Raw genomic sequence first — 17,432 nt, 5'->3', positions numbered from 1 at the left:
CTCATAGAGGCCTGCCTGGTGTGAATGGCAGGAATTTAGAGGTATTGCACGTGGGCATTAGTTCCACACCCTTTTCTTGTGGGTTTTTCCCCTTTCGCTGCTTAGTCACTTTGGAGCCAGAACCATCTTTGCACATGACTCTGAGTGGATCTGACAGGCGGCAGACTGCCTGTGTGAAAATTTGTGTGCGTGTGCCACATCAGGAGGCCTTCAGTAGTCACAGTGCTTTCTGTGGATTCAGATAATGGGAGAGTAGCTACATGTAATGGACAGGCTAGAAGAAAGCTCTCAGGCTCTCAAGCTAGAGAGAGAACCATCTGGAGGGTGATTGGAGGAACCAAATGACTACCTTCCCCACCTCAGCCCACTGATTTCCCCATAGGCACACCTGGATTGAAAGGAATGCTGAGTTCTTTGAAACCATCGCTATAAACCATGAGGCCCTGACCTGGGAGCCCAGGGTACTAAATGTCGCCTGAGCTTTCAGAAGTAGTCAGTGGCTAAATGACAAACCAGAAATGAAAAGGCAGAATTCCAGCCACACACCTACCATTAATTTTAAAGCAGTGCTAAGGCATTCGTGATGTTAATCTTGCCTTTGATTTCTTCTTAAAAACAAGGGCATTGTTATATTTTGTAAAGCACTTAGAGATTTGTTGAGATTTAATTCAGGTATGGGGTTAGTTCCTAGATCCTTTTGCTTTGAAATCAGCTAGAGGGAGCATCACTTTCTTAGTAAAGGAGGAGACAGCAGCCTAGACAGTGCCTGACTGAGACCTCTCATTCCAGAATTAGGGCCATTTGGAGGCACTGGAGATCTGCCATGTGGTATTTTTGAAGGAATATTTTATGGTTATAGTGTAGATTTTTTGCTTATTCATTGGTCAGTATTAACAAGCATTTCTTAAGATAAAAACCTTTGTTAGGCAGCATACACAGACGTTATTGAGGAGGAGCAGGAAGAATTTGAAATTTACTGGAATAGACCCAGCATAGAACTAGAAACTAACCCATGGAAATATATGTGGAAATACTCGATTATGTGAATTAGTATGTATATAGACGTTTCCTTGTGAAAATAGAGAACATGTTAGGAGATTTGGACTTGTCTGGAAATTTCTACTTAGATTGCAATATGGAATTTATTTTTTCCCTGCTTTTTGTTTCTTTTGTAAAACTCCCGGTCCCTAATTCCTCCTCAGCCTTTGTCAGAACTGTTTAGATGTAGGGCAGCTGTCAGAAATGTTTAGTGTCTCAGGGCTGCCAGTGACATCTGGGTTCATCGATCAAAGCATCTTGGTGTGCAAAGGAGTGTTACTGAGTAGGATTCATAAAGTCTTTGAAAAGTAAGATATGGGTATAAGTTGTCCTCTAGTATACTGAGGTTAACCATCCTACTTTGAAAATATATATGGTATATTCTGGAAGTGGTAGACTCCTTTGGAGATGGTTTTTAGAAGACAAAATCAAACCCAGAAGAAGTGACACAATTTCTACTATATCAAGTTTAAAGCCTAGGAATCTTTTTCATTATCATTATAAAACAAACAGCTGAACTAGGTTTGAGTATTCTAGGTAATGGGAAACTAAATAATGGAAAAATATCCCTGGGAGAAATAAATGATAGGCAGCATGGAAAATCAATATGAACGAAGTATCTGATGCTGTAAAAGCCCAGTGTTTTCCACATGTGAGATGTGTGCTAGGTGGGATGAGGGGCTGCAGAGACAGCTGGGATGCAGTGTCAGTCAATGCTGAGTTTATTGTACAGTAGAGTGTTTTCTGCACAGAAATAAATGGCTCTCTGTACAGCCCACTCCACATAGAAGCAGGTGGGGTGCTAGGAGAAGGTAGGCTGGTTGCACCCCTAGTGCTGGATTCATTGCCAGTGGTGCCAAATGGGTAAAATGCCCTGTAGGGGGACCTAGACCACCACAAACTGTAGGTTCAGCACTGTGCTTGGCTCTTGATGTGTGTTACCTGTTATCATCATCACCCGAGGTGAGAAAATGGAAACTAGGAGAGGAAAAGTAATTTATTCAGGACTCCATAGCTAAGAAATGGTGAAGCCGGGATGTGGACTACTGAGTCTGCCTGCTTCCCCACTCTGTGCTCCTGAGTCCACCTGGTGGATCAAGAGCAAGAAACAGATATCCCAAAGTGCCCAGTGCTCGAGAGAATTTGATCTGGTCTGAGGATCACACCCAGGAGGGGGACCTTGCTAGGAAGAGCTATTTAGCAGTGGAAGTAGAATTCCAGGCCTTCTATTTTCCAGTGAGAAGGTAGGCTCTGTATTTACATTCTGAATTAATTCTCAATGATCACTGTTTTACAGAATGTTTATGTGAACTGAGGCTTTAGGAGGGTAAGAAGCCTGACCAAATCACACAGCTGCTACATGACAGTAGTCTGGGTTTGAATTCAGGATTTGAACTTCATGACTGTGGCCCAGTGATGATGGGCTTGAAATCAACAGTTTGATTTCATGAATTTAGTAATTTTAGGGTCTTTTCAGGATTGGAAGGTGCAGTGGACACATTTAGATGGAGTGCAATTTTGGAAAGCATTGTGCTAATGGGGTTGAGAAGTCAAGAGTATCATGGGGAGAAGGAGGAGCTGACTCTTACTCCTTTGGTTATTATTTTAAAGAGGGCAAGGTCCTGGTCCTCAGGGAGGCTTTAGGAAGGCGGGAGGAGTGAGGAGGGGGAGGATGACATGACGGCGCTGACAAGTAGCTTAACAGCTGCCCCACATATCTACAGAATGACTCTGAGAAAAAATGGTTCTATTTATTTGCCATTTCCTTCCATATATCTTGCCAGCAGCATTCATCAATATCTGTCATTTCCCAGGGGGTTTAGACACGTCTAGCAATTCATTCTACTGAATTATATTTCAATACGTGAATTGAGGGAGGCCAGATTGCAGATGTTAACTCTGACCTCTGCCCAGCCTCACTCAGACACCGCCACCACGCAGCTCATTGGTGTCTCAGACAGACAGACATTCCAGGCAACATTGTTTGGGGTCAGAGTCTTGTTGCCATGTTCGCATTAGAGTAGGCTCTATTAACACTTCTTTACAAACTCAATTTTAAGTTGCCACATTAGCCTTTGGTTTATGCAACTGGAGTTTAGGGCCAAGCCATTACTTATTTTTTGGTAAGAATTTTAAATCCAGATAAGTATCACCTGAAGGGTGACTGCCTTGATAGTTGAGGCAATAGGGAGTTGGTGGCCAGAGCTGGGTCTCCATGCAGAACAAGAGAATTTGCTGGTGTTGTACACCAAGAGGCAGTGATGTAGTTGGTAATGAGAAAAGCATCCCAGCTTACCAAGCACTAGCAGGTGCATTAACTTACTTGATCCTAATCTGTGCCCTTATTAGAATTTGACTGAGAGCAGTGATCTTGGTAAATAGAAGAACTATTGCTTCTTTATGACTAAGTTAAGGAAAAGCAAAAGAAAGGCCACAAAATTTTCTCTGTAAGTGTGACTTTGAATCATTCTCATTTGAAAATGTACTGCGTGTTGGCATTTTTGCCTTTTATTATTAAATGGCAAGAGTAGCAGGGTGGCTCTCTGTTACTAAGGTTGAAAAGACCACTGTGCCTTTGATTCTTCCTGCCATATTACCCACACCAGAAGTTGTTTTTGATTTAAAACTGCAGCTGTGGGTGACAGTGGCAGTGACAGCTTGAGGTTCTGCTCCACGGTCTCATGGTTTGTGTGAAGGCTTTGACTTCTGTATTGTAGAGATGTGTGTTCTGTTAGTTGTCACCAGTCCCTAGTGCTCTCACACTGTGGAATTGGGGTTTAGTGATTCCTTAAAACACTTGTCAGGTACCCAGTCTGCCTGGGCATACCCAAAAGAAACCGTTAACTTCTGATCCCTGCCCCTCTTACTATGAACTTCCCCTTAAAGCCTTCCCCTGACTCTGCCAGGCTCTTTTGTGTTAAATATAGAATATTAGTGATAATATTCTAAAGAGTAAAATTGAGCATCTCTGATAGATTTGAGTCTAGTGGCAAAACAGGAGTTTAGAAAAAAAAAATTGAGTCTTGTAGCAAAACAGACAGTTAATTTGATTAAGATATCGTTACTTCACCATGTCACCCTGCTCTACCAGCCTTCTAAGAGACACTTGCTCTCCTGATTCTAATTTCAATTTCCTCACCAATTTGAGACCACTGGCTAGTGGCAGTGATGTCGTTAAGGACTTGGGGGATAAGGTTCTGCTTTGGACTTCTCTTGTGTGAGTAAGCACACACCATTTTTTGTTTTTAAGGCTAGAATAGCAGTTCAGTATAGGAGGCAGTGAACTTCTGCACTCTCTGGTCACAGGTCTTTTGGCTTCTCAAATTGTATTTACTTATGCCATTAAGAATGATTTAGCACCATTGTTGATGCTATCTAGTACAGTCATTCTTTTGCAGTGAGGACAAGAAATTGGAAGTCAGTCACCCATGTGAGCAGGAAGATGAAAACCACTATGTCTCTGTTGCAGTAGCACAGCTGAAGATGGATAAAGGGAGGCTGTAATTGCCCGTGAGGACGAGAGCCGCGCGATAAGGGAACAAATGTTTGGGAGTGAGCAATGGGGCACAGAAGAAGAATCTCTGGGTAAAGATGGAGTTGAGGCAGTGGCTGCTGAGTCATGGATTCGAACCAGATTCAGCTAGTGACTTATCATGGTCTCTACCCCTTTCATTTCCAGAGTTCAGCGGGTTCTTTCAAAACTCACTTCCCCTGACGTACAAATGACTGAATGGCTTCCGTGACTAAATGCAGTTTGCAAAAGCAGGTGCTGGTACAGTTAATGTGGTTGCCTCCTTTTGGACAGCGAAAAGGATCCCCTTATTTTTTCCTCTCTAAGAGCCAGTGATTTGGTCTGAGCAAGAGAGGATTTTTTTTTTTTTCATCGTGGTAAAAATATACATAAAAAATTTATACCATTTTAACCATTTTTACGTACCCAATTTGGTCACATTCAGTAAAACCATTACCACCTTTCACCTGCAGAACTTTTCCATCATCCCAGACTGAAATTCTGTACCCATTTAAATGAGAGCTTTCTTTTCTTCTCCTCCAGCCTCTGGAAACCACTGTCGTACTTTCTGTCTCAATGAATTTGACGATTTCAGGTACCTTCAGCTGGTGTCATATAGCATTTGACCTTGAGTGACTGGCTTATTTCATGTAGCATAATGTCTTCAAGGTTCATTCATGTTGTAGCCCGACTCAGACTTTCCCTTTTAAGGCTGAGTGATGGTCTGCTGCTTGTCTGTATCATATTTCGCATATCCATCCATCCCTGCATGAGCACTTGAGTTGCTTCTGGCTATTGTGAATAGTGCTGCTGTGAACATGTTTGCGCTCCTGCCTTCACTTCTTTTGTGTATGCCCAGAAGTGAGGTTCAGCAGGGGAGCCTTTACTAGAAGGTGACATGTTGGGGATGCCCCTCCTTTCAGTTCAGGGGTAGGTGTGCACTTTCTGGGAGCTGCTGTGAGAACTTCAGTAGATGGTCAAGTGAGCAGCAGGCTGCTAGCTAAAACCTGTTAGCCAAGTATCTGTGAAGATATGCAATGAGAGAAGTTCACATACAGAGCATTTGGCCTCATCTGCCTGCTTGTGGCACCAGCACGGTGCCAGCTTTGCCACTGTTAAATTTGTTCCTATCCCTGTAGCCTCTGTGATGATGCCCCTGTTCTCCCCCTCTCCCTGATGGGCCTCTCCTACCTCATCCCAACCCTTGATAGTAACACACGGGCCACCTCAGCATCCCTTTGCTCCTGTTTGGTACTTTGGAGGGATGAAGACTTTCTCAGCGTTCTCCTGTGTGACTGAGCACGCATCGAAGTCTTAGTTTCCCCTTGATGTCCTGCTTGCAGTCCAAGAGAAATAACCCAGAGTGGAAGAGTATGGACTACTAAATCTGAGTTGTACTTCAGGTGAGATGGAACTTTTTTAATGGAAGCTTTGAAATCTAGTCAGGTATCATTATTCCCCAATGATCAAGTAGATCCCCACAGGCTATATTTAATTCTCTCTATAGCCATTCTGCTCAAATGATTGCTGACTTACTATTTTCCCACTTTAGGAGGATACTTCCAGCTTTGAGGTGCTTTGAAAATGCATGTTCAAAAATATGCATTTATGAAATTCTTCTCGTTTCTTGGAATTCAGTATAGAAACAAAGAAAAATGCATTCCAGGAAACGCATTCATATGTAGCCTAGATAGAACCAAGGTACGATCGGGGTCTAGGCTCAGTAATCTTATCTATAAAATGCTACAGAACTTTTCAATCTAAGTAGAGGTTCCATGGCTAAAACAGTAACAGTAACCAATATCAAACTCCATTCAAATAATCCATACCTCTGTGGTTGAAAACTGACAAGTTATTGTTTCATTCTGACCAACTGATTCCAGATTTAGCACAGACCTCCATTGCCCCTAAATTCTAGTTATGTTGGTAGAAGTATGTTATTTATGATTATTAGGATAAATATGCTTATGTAGGATTTTAGAAACATGTTTCCAAAGAGCATAGAGATGACCACAGTTCCAGCTGTAACAATACACTCAATTCAGTGTTAAAATAGAGCAGCCAGATTGCTAGGCAAGCTCACCTCTCCTACAAATTGAAAATGGTATTATTCATTAATTTCCACCCTGTGCAGCTGAATAATGCCATTGGCAGATGCTAATTTTCTTAAATTGTAGGCAGCAAATGATGCATGACTACAACAGCAACACACTTTTTCTGGGCTCTTGGTAGTCATCAGAAAGCGAATTTATATAAAGTTTGATGTAATCACTACCAAGTGTGGCACTATGCTAGTACCTTTTAATGATTCCCTTAAATCCATCTGTTGTCCTTTTTTCCCTATTAACTCTAATGGGGGTCTAGGCAGGAATAAAATATCCCATGTGTTGTGCTAACAGACCCTCTAATTTGTAACGTTCATGCGATTCCTTAGGATAAGACCTGTGTGAGAATAATGACATCTAAAACCCATGGTAGCATTATAAACATTTCTTGCATATGTACAGAAATGCTTCCTAATTTATTTTTGGACTGGTTTAACAAAATTTTCTTTCTTGCTCACTTTATAATGTAATGTGTGTTGAGTAAGTGGCTCTTTGTATTTATTTTTTTAAGCTTATATTTGAGTGACCATTCTGTAATTTAGTTTAGATTTTACAGCAACTCTGTTAAGCATACCCCTGATTTATAGCTGAGGAACCTGAGACTTAGAGAAGTTCATGATATAAGTGATAGAATCAGTTTGGAGGTTCACAGTTGGAACTCAATAGTCTGATATCGAAGTCCATTGACAACTGAAGCAATTAATTTTTTACCATGGCCAAGGACCTTCACGTCCTGTTGGGGTTGAAGAGACTGTAAGATAAGAATATGGGCCAATCAGTTAGTGAATGTCTATGGGTCATCTTTATGGTTAGGCTGTTGAGCTAAGTAAGGACCTGAAGGCTTACCTTCCATCTTGTTACTAAGACTGGATATTTACAAGAGATACCCCATTTCCCCGAAAATAAGACCTACTTACAGGAAAGATAAGATGTCCCCTGAAAATAAGACCTAGCGCATCTTTGGGAGCACACCTTAAAATAAGACACTGTCTTATTTTCGGGGAAACCGGGTAGTAACAAAATGAAACATGTGCAATAGTGTTAAGGTGAGTGATTTCAGAGAGCGAAATGACATGCATGTCTTGTGACCAGTGGTCTTCTGCTTATCTTTTAATTGCCCCGTGAGATTTAACAAAACTGAAGTGTTCAAAGTGCAGCTTGGAATAAATAGAGAAAAGGGGTGTGGTCCTGGTTTTCCCACTTTGTGCTCCCCAGCACTGGTTCCGGATTCTGCCCAGTGTCTGACTTCACACTGAACCATGCCTGGTCTCAGTGAGCCAGGATCCTTGCCTTTGAGTTTCCTGCACTGAGGACTGATCCAGGAACTATTTATCACTGCTTTCATTCCATCCTCCCTCTGGAAGAGAATGCTTTTTCTAGTCACGGCTGCTGTGGCTTTGATGCTGGGACGATGACGAGGTTCCTCCTGGTTCCTCTTTGCTGCCATCCCCCCAGCTCCTTCAGTCACCACCAGGACCTTTGGTGTATCCCCAGCATTCCCCAGATCCCAGAGGATCCCTGACCTGGGCCTTAGAAGCTGCCATTTTGAGACATGGAAGGAACATGTCCCTGACTAGTTTGCCATGTTAGAATACAGAACACATTTTTTTTTTTTTTTGCTGCGGGAATCATTAAAAGCATGTTATAAAATGTCATTTGTAAAAATAATGGAGAATTATTCAGTTCAACCCAATGTTCCTACCAGCAAACTTTATCAAAGATTAATATTTGCTGCATGTATCTTCAGATACATTTAAACATTTAGTGTTAAATTTATTAAAGCTATAAGTCAAAAACTTAATTCTTCATTTAAACTTTTACGCTGAACTAGCAGACCCACTATTCCCTGCAGGTAATCTTTAAAATAACATCATTTTACAAATGTAGCATCTTTCTCCCTGTACCTGTCCCCCATTTGTTCTGCCAGAGATTACAACTCTGGATTTGTTGTTTATCACTTCTAAGAAATATCAGTTATTTTAATAGTATTTAGTATTTTTCTTTATTTCTTGTGGCCTGGCATGAGAACCCAGTTACCATGTTTTATCCTGTCACTATGGCAGTGGTGGAAGATTCAGGTCTCATAGGAGGTGAATAGTGACAGGGTATTGACGGCTTTCCATGTCCTAGACTGAGAGGTGTAAGTGCAGGATCTTCTTTCGCCTTATCTGCTGTCTTGTAAGGTATTATCCCCATTTTAGAGATTGGAATTTGAGGCTCAGATGAGCAAGAGTTGGGTTACAGGTGCAAGTTTGTCTGATTCCAAGCCTGTGGTTTGAATCACTCTGTTCCCATTTTTCCAGATGATTTGCTATTTCTTTCTCTCTCTTTTTTTTTTTTTTTTTTTATTAGAGACAAAGTCTCACTTTGTCAACCTCAGTAGAGTGTCACAGCTCACAGCAACCTCCAGCTCTTGGGCTTAGGCGATTCTCTTGCCTCAGCCTCTCGGGTAGCTGGGACAACAGGCACCCGCCACAAGACCCAGCTATTTTTTTAATGCAGTTTGGCCAGGGCCGGGTTCGAACCCACTACCCTCGGTATGTGGGGCCAGTGCCCTACTCACTGAGCCACAGGCACTGCCCTATTTTCTATTTCTGTATATAATATGGATTCTTTTTTTTTTTTTTGTAGAGACAGAGTCTCACTGTACCGCCCTCAGTAGAGTGCCGTGGCATCACGTGGCTCACAGCACCTCTAACTCTCGGGCTTACGCGATTCTCTTGCCTCAGCCTCCCCAGCAGCTGGGACTACAGGCGCCCACCACAACTCCCGGCTATTTTTTTGTTGCAGTTTGACCGCGGCTGGGTTTGAACCTGCCACCCTTGGCATATGGGGCCGGCGCCCTACTCACTGAGCCACAGGCGCCGCCCTAATATGGATTCTTATAGGTATAGAATCATCCTATATTAATTTATAACTTTTTTTTTATTTGTAGAGACAGAGTCTCACTGTACCGCCCTCGGGTAGAGTGCCGTGGCGTTACACGGCTCACAGCAACCTCTAACTCCTGGGCCTACACGATTCTCTTACCTCAGCCTCCTGAGTAGCTGGGACTACAGGCGCCCGCCACAACGCCCGTTTTTTTTTTTTTGTTGTTGCAGTTTGGCCGGGGCTGGGCCTGAACCCCCTCACCAGCCTGAGCAAGAGCGAGATGCTGTCTCAAAAAACAAAACAAAACAACAAAAATAGCTGAGTGTTTGGTGGGTGTCTGTAATCCCAGCTACTTAGGAGGTTGAGGGAAGAGGAAGTTCTGAGCCCAAGAGTTTGAGGTTGCTATGAGCTATGATGCCATAGCACTCTATGGAGGGTGACAAAGTGAGACTCTGTCTCAAAAAATAAAATAATAAAATAATAAACTAAAATAAAACAACCCCCCCAAAGAAAATAATAGAGTTAAAACAGAGGTGGTAATATCTACCTCATGGTGTGGTTAGGATGCTGCAGTGCCTGGCGTATAGTAGAGCCTTAATGTATTTTAGCTATTATGTTATACTTATAAATGATATTTAAGAAAATGATCTGTTCAGTAGTATTCTTCCTATTTAGATTTGATCAAGTAATGTTCACATAGTATAGCTTACCTACATGCATTTTAGTCAACAAACATTGGACTTTTATCAAGTGCCACTACTGGGGATATAGAAGTGAACAAACCTGTGTCCTCATATCATGGAGTTATAGGGAAACAGACTAATAATTATTTTCTTATTAAAGGAAAAAAAAGACTTAGAATTCTTCAGTAAAAAAAAAAATTTAATACTTGCCCTTTAAATTTTTCCATTATGAAATTCTCCAAGTGTTTTCATATCTATCCTTAAGTTTTCTTTAAAATGAAGCACATTCGGGTAGAACAGCAGTGAGGCCAGAATAGATTCTGTCCATCAAATAGACCTTGATGCTTTTTTTGTTGTTGTTGCAGTTTTTGTCTGGGGCTGGGTTTGAACCCACCACCTCCGGCATATGGGGCCGGCTCCCTACTCCTTTGAGCCACAGGCACCGCCCTAGCATGTAGCTTTTATACCTTCTATCAGGTCTCTTTTCCAAACACAAACAAAGAAAATATAAAACTTAAAATATAGAAAAAGACAGAGGAGAGAGGGGGGAAAAAACCCTATGGATCCATATTACCAAAGGTTGGTATATTTAATTTTTTTTTTAGATTGCTATATTCTTAATATCCTTCAAAGGCCGAGTTAAACTATTCATGTAATACTAATGTTGCATTCCTAAATGCTGTCTACACTTTTCCTGCCCTTCTTCATTAATCTCTTGTTTGGGGGCCTGAAGCGGGGGGGGGGGGGTGTTTTCAAAGCCCTTCTTAGTTCACCTTTTAGTTTCTATTTCAGAATAAGGCAAGGAAAAATTAAGATTTTAAATCTACCATTCCTTGTGCAAAAATATGTCTGATTTTTTGAAATAATTATAACCACAGAAGGTGATTATATTTTCAGTGGTAGTGTTTGTTTCAATTAATTGACATTTGTTATATTTAACTACTTAGAAAAGGTCATAATCTATTATGTGGGGTGGGCAGGGAGCAAGTGACAAAAATCACTGTAATCCTATTTTTGCAAGAAAATATATAGAAAGAAACTCTGGAAGAAAATCACTTAAAGTATTGATAGTGGTTTTTCTCTGGTTTATCATAGGTGATTTTTATTCCTTGGTATGTATTTATATTTTCTTCTTATAAAGGAAAAGAAACTCATCCGAAGTAAAAAAAGAAACTTTTCAATTTTACTGCTATTATGGCTAAGTACCTAACATTTATTGAGTACTTATAAGATCTGCTAATCCCCTCTATAACTTTACATAGTCAATTCTATCCATTCCTGTTTTAGACATGGAAAAACCAAGGCCAAGAGAGGTTACTAACTTACTTCCCCAGTGTCTTCAGCTACAGGGCAAGATCTCAAAAGTCAATTTAGTTTTGGGTGGTGCCTGTGGCTCAAAGGAATAGGGCGCTGGCCCCATATACCAGAGGTGGTGGGTTCAAACCCAGCCCTGGCCCAAAACTGCAAAAAAAAAGTCGATCTAGTTTTTCTCCAGAGTCTATGCTTTCACTACGTAATAAGACAGTGAAAGAGCACTCTTGGTAGAATAAGAAGCCATTTTTTTCCTCAGCAACTAAAATATAATTTTCTGAAAGCACTTGGCTTAAATAAAGCAGTGGACTTCTTAACATGGACAGCTCAGGGGAAATGCCACTAGCCCTTGTGTTTGGTAGTGCTGATATTTAGCATGTATGGTAATGGTAAACTAGTGTATTGTAGGTAGTAGTTATTAACTAGTGTGATGTGCTTATGAAGTGCACTGCTGAGGGTAGAACAAGGAACAGATCTTGACTTTGCTTCAGGGCTACCAGCTACACACGTCCACAGGAATGTGCAACCTTTTAGCTTCTTGGCACCACATTGGGAGAAGAGTTGTCTTCGGCCATACATTAAATACACAAACACTACCTGATGAGTAGGTGTGGGGGAATCTGTGCATAATTTTGATAATATCTGCCACCACAGATAAGCAAAAAACGTACTCATGTAATTTTCATGTGGTTCACGGGCCACAGTTTGGACACCTCTGCATGTAATGCCTTTTAATTCTGGAGAGGAATAAGCTGAAGTCCCCATGCCTCAAATGATTCTATGAGTTCCTTGCTATCTTTTCATTGTCTCTATGTTTCCTGGGAAGAAAATGTCCACTTGTCCTTTTACCATGTAATAAATATTTATTGAGTGCCTATTGTGGCCAGTCATTGTGCTAGTATCAAGGACAAGCAGATAAAAATTAAACATGGTCTCTGCTTTTAGGGTCCTTCATTACAATGTGACTGTTCACATCCATCTGTACTTTCCTGAAGTCAAAAAGCCTCATTTCTTGTGTGTTGATACTAGTCAAGTCCATGTACTAAGGAAGTAACAGTGAATTGGTTCAGTTGTTTGACTTTTAAAAGCATAAATGTATATATTGGAGTTCAAGGTTGATGGAAATTGCTCAATGAACCTAGATTGACATTGATGTCCTGATTTATGCAAATAGATCCGATTATGTATCCTGCAGACACGGTTGGATGGCCACCGCACTTGAGGGAGAGAGGCGAGGGTGAAGGTGAGAAGAGGCTCCAGCCCCATTTCACCTTGAAAGAACTTCACTTCCTTTCCTTTGGTTATAGTCTCCACTTTGCAGATGATTTTCTAATTGATTCCTAGCTCACTTTCCATGTTAAATTTTTTTTTTTCAAAGAATGTTTACAAATGCACATGTTTATTTCTGCGATGTTGAGAATGCTTTGTGTGTGTGTGTATATGTAAAATACGCATTTCATCCTACCCTGATGAAGTCACATAACTGTAGGAGATGAGGAGGTCAAGTTGGGTGGATGGGGGAAGACACAGCCAGAACTGCCAGCGGATCTCCTGACTTAGAACGATTTCTCTCTGGTTGCTATTAATAAAGGTTATCTCCAAGAATGGCAGAAATAAAACAGAAGAAGGATGACGAGGAAGGTTGGCAAGTCCCCTTGCTGTGGCACTAAGGCCTGCGACTTAACATTGTCTTCTCTTTAATTCCCAACAGGGAGGTACCTCCTTCCAAACCCGGTGGCGGGACAGGCCTGGCCAGCCTCGGCGGAGACGTCCAACCTCGTGCGCATGCGCAGCCAGGCCCTGGGCCAGTCGGCGCCCTCGCTCACGGCCACCCTGGTGAGTGTCCTCGGGTGCCCGGTGCAGGTGGGGTTGCGGTATGTTACTGCCTCCCTACCTCCCTAGGAACTATTTAAGTTTATTGGGTCTAATTAGATTTAAATTTACATATGTAACGTTAAACGCAGATTTGGCTATGTGAAATTTCATACTTTTAGTGTGATTAATTTCCACCTCTCCACCCCAAATTTGGAGCATTTCTCTTAATTTTGCCACATCTCCACCCTTCACCCAAGAGAAATAAAAATGTTTCTAGGCTTTTTAAAATTTTAAACTTGGAAAGAATTTCAAACCTACGGAAATGTTATAAGACTAAGAAAAATACATAGTGGCTCCTGCCTGTTATCCTAGCTCGGTGGGAGGCAGGGGGATCACTTGAGGCCAGAGTTCCAGACCAGCCTGAGGGACATGGCAAGATTCCTGTCTTTATAAAAAATGTAAAAATTAGGTGGGCATAATAGGGTGATTCTGTGGTCTCAGCTGCTTGAGAGGCTGAGACAGGAGGATTGCTTGAACCCAGGAGGTCGAGGTTACAATGAGCTCTGAATGGTCCACAGCACTCCAGCATGAGTGACAGAGTCCGATTCTGTTTCTCGGAGTATAAAAATAAAACACCCGTGCATTCGTTATCTAGATTTGAATAATTAATATCTTGCACAATTTGTTTTCTCTGTGTGTGTTTGTGTATATATACATATATATGTGTGTGTGTAATATACATCCACACACATTTTATGAACTATTTGAGGGTTAAATACATACCATAGCCATTTGTCATGACATTTATCTACTTGAGTAAATTTGTGACTTACAGTCCTATCCTCTGCTCTGCCATCTGTATTTCAGTTTTGTCAATTGACTCATTAATGATCTTTATGGCATTTCTCCTGCTGCATTGTAGGATCCAGTGTAGGGTCACTCATTGCATTTAATAGCCCATTCCGTTAATCCTCTTCAATCTGGAATCTTTTCACAGCCTTTGTCTTTTACGATGTTGACGTTTAAGAAGAATTTTTTTTTTTTTGCTGGGTTATTTTTCAGGGGAATATTTTTCATGTTTGTCTGCTCTTTCCCTATGGTGCAAGTCAGGTTTTGCCTACCAGGCCAGAGCACAGCCCTGGCGGTGTCCTGTCCTCTCGGGACATAAGATGTGCAGGCTTGACTGTGACGTTAACTTTCATCATCTAGCCTAGGCGTTGTCAGATATTGCCACCATAGTTATGACTTTCTCTCTTGCAATTCATAAGCAACCTGGGGGGTGATGCTTTCAGGCCATACACATATGCTTTCCATCAAAATTTCCCCCAAGATTCTTTTCTGTGATGATTGAAAATGAAAATGGTGAGTTTTCCAACTTTAGCACTCTCCACATTTACCACTTGGCATGCAACATAAATATTTGTGTATTTGTTAGCAGCGTGGACTTGCACGTTCCTTTTAATATTCTTTCTCCAGTGTAAACTTTTAGTGTTAACACAATGTTTATTACTAGATTTTTTTTTTTGTTTTTTTGCTATTTTGTCCTTTCTTTGATTTAATTTTTGGCTCAGCTAATAACATCTGTATGTGTTGCTTTAGCATTGGTGGTAGGATCATATAGTATGGAAATAGATTTTAAATATCTTTTATTGATCAATATGCAAATAATATATGGTATCTTATAATTTTTTTGTTTTGGTAATGAATTATGTTGGATATTTGGGAATCATACAATAATGCACAGAGGTTTGATTTAGGTTTAACCTCTAACTCTGCTTTTGCCATTAAATAAACGTGGGCAAATCATTTAGTTTCTCAAATTCCATCACCTCATCTGCACCTTCACAATGGAAAGAGGTATGTGTTGCCTACGAAGTCCCTTTCAACTCTAGAATTCCCTGATTCTCCTTTCAGTATAATTAACATTCTCAATGTATAGAATAAGTATATTCTAAAGAAGTTTCTTTTGGGATATTTTGTGATTTCAAAATTGAGTATTTAACCCAAAATTCATCTTTTTCCTCACATGAAAATTTTTTAAAATCTTATTTTTTAAAGATATAGTTAAAGAGATGGTAGAGAATATGTTCCTGTATTGTTTTGTTGGGGGAGGTTATTAGAAGTTTGTTTTATTGTGATCATTTATTTTTTAAGGAAAGAGGAAAATACCTCACAATTTGATTTTTTTTTTTTGACAGAAGTGCTTTGTAGCCACTACAATGTTATTCTTCACATTTAAGTAGTAATCTTACATGTTTATTGCCAAGTAAATCACTCAGATTAAAGCAACACTGTCACAAAGCAACGTATCTTATTACGTAATACTGGTAATCACCTACCCAGAAAGAGAAACTGATTTATTCGTTAACTAAAAATGCATGTCATGTGACCTAAGATATTTGGCAATGGTTTTCATTCATAAGGAGAACTGTTAATGGAACATATGAGAAGGGCACTTCCGATAATCTGTCTGATGCCATTCTTATTAAGGAATTACTTAAATCAATGGCTTATCTATATGTAAGTTTTTATGTTTACAGTATTTGCTTAAGATCAACACTGGGAAAAATGCTGCAATACTATGTACAGCAAACTTAAAATAGCCCTTGGCATATAACAAGTGTGAAGTAATGGCAGTATTTATACTTCTGTTGTGACTGTCACATGGTGAGTAAACTTGGGCGCAGAAGCCACAATGTCCTTAGCCATTTCCTACCAGATAGTGCAGGCTATCTAGTGATGGCCTTTCCTTTTCTGAAAGGAAAGATAAAATGATGATCTAGTCAGAGGTTTCAGAGGTTTCATCAGTTTCTAACTGTAGCCTGGGAAGCTGTTTGTCCCCCACCTTCTGTTGTGTTAAGAGCAGTGGGGCGGAGCTGCCGGGTGGAGCAACGTCTGAATTTCCTTATTCTGCTGAGATGCGTCCAGATTTCTCTGCCATATCATTTAGTTCTATATGTGACTCAAGTAAATGTTACTGACTTTTCCTGCTTTTGGTGCCCTTTTGTAAAACTACATAGCTAAAGGGACACATTAATCTCTTTTGTGTTTGTATCAAATTTGGATTGGATTTTGTCTTCATTATCTCTGCCAGTTACAGTCCACACATTTGATAGAGAATGGGGCTAAAGAGATGAGCACATACACCTTGGAGAACCCTTTTCCTTGTCTTCCAAACACGTTGATGTTTGTGAATGTGCACTGTGTGTGCAACGTTGTTCAGGCTGACTGATTCTCTCCTCTGGCCGCGCTCCCTCCCCTCGGGCCCCTGTCTTAGAGCTGTGAGCCATCCTCCCCTGCCCCCTCACAGTGATCATGGGGTACCTTCGGTTTTGTTCTTTGTGTTTATGTCCAGTGTCTCCCTGCTGGACGGAAAGCTCCTTGAAGGCAGAATTTTTGTCTGATTTGACTTTCTCCTCCTCACTGCTTTTAGCACAATGCCTTGCATGTAGGAGACATTCAATAAATAATATTGAAGGAACGGATAATTCTTCATGGAAAGTGACAGATTCCGTTAGGTGAGAGTGATGGTGTGATTCTGCATGCTGTAATGGCTGGCTTAATACGACCATCCATCTGAAGCCTCTATGGTTTTGCTGTTCACTGCGCATCTTACAATTCTAGTTAGCCTTGAAGTCCATACAGCCCAGATCCTGTTTAGTTCCACATCAGGCACTCAGAAAACATGGTGACAAAATGGTAAAGAGATTGTCAGTATCCACTTTCAGGGCAATTTCATTAGTGTGCTTTAAAGCGGTCATGTAGTTACATTAGTTTCAAAATTTTGTTGATTCCTTGAATAAGTTGAAGTGATGTGTGTGTTCATGTGTGGAAGAATTAGAAAAATAAGGGATCAAAGGGATTTATGTCCAAATGACAGCATTGCACTGGATGTAACAAGTCCCTGTTTAATCACAACAACGTACATTTCGGGAAAGAGTAGAACTTCAACCTGAGAAGTTTTAATATGCAAGATATAAATGAAGGCCCTGAAGTGTAGTATGTATGAATTTTAGTAAATGTATGACCTATAGTGATTTAAATGCCACAGGCAAACTTGAAGGTAAAGCTAACTACCTTCTCAAGGAGGAGATTAAT

The 17,432-nt window shown here is 40.7% G+C and overlaps 1 protein-coding gene across 2 annotated transcripts in view; it reads left to right on the top strand.

Annotated features, from left to right (window-relative positions):
- MAST4 (microtubule associated serine/threonine kinase family member 4) overlaps window positions 1-17,432 on the top strand; it is a 442,299-nt gene that overhangs the window by 15,175 nt on the left and 409,692 nt on the right. For both annotated transcript variants that reach the window (XM_053589500.1, XM_053589491.1), the window contains exon 2: window positions 13,231-13,355. In XM_053589500.1, the coding sequence (XP_053445475.1) occupies window positions 13,231-13,355 (125 nt within the window). The remainder of the gene's footprint in view (window positions 1-13,230; window positions 13,356-17,432) is intronic.

This window comes from Nycticebus coucang, chromosome 1 (genome assembly GCF_027406575.1).
Source record: "Nycticebus coucang isolate mNycCou1 chromosome 1, mNycCou1.pri, whole genome shotgun sequence".
In the NCBI taxonomy this organism is placed as follows: domain Eukaryota; kingdom Metazoa; phylum Chordata; class Mammalia; order Primates; family Lorisidae; genus Nycticebus; species Nycticebus coucang.
Note: the sequence above shows the minus strand (reverse complement) of the source record. Positions and strands in the feature narration are given on the sequence as shown.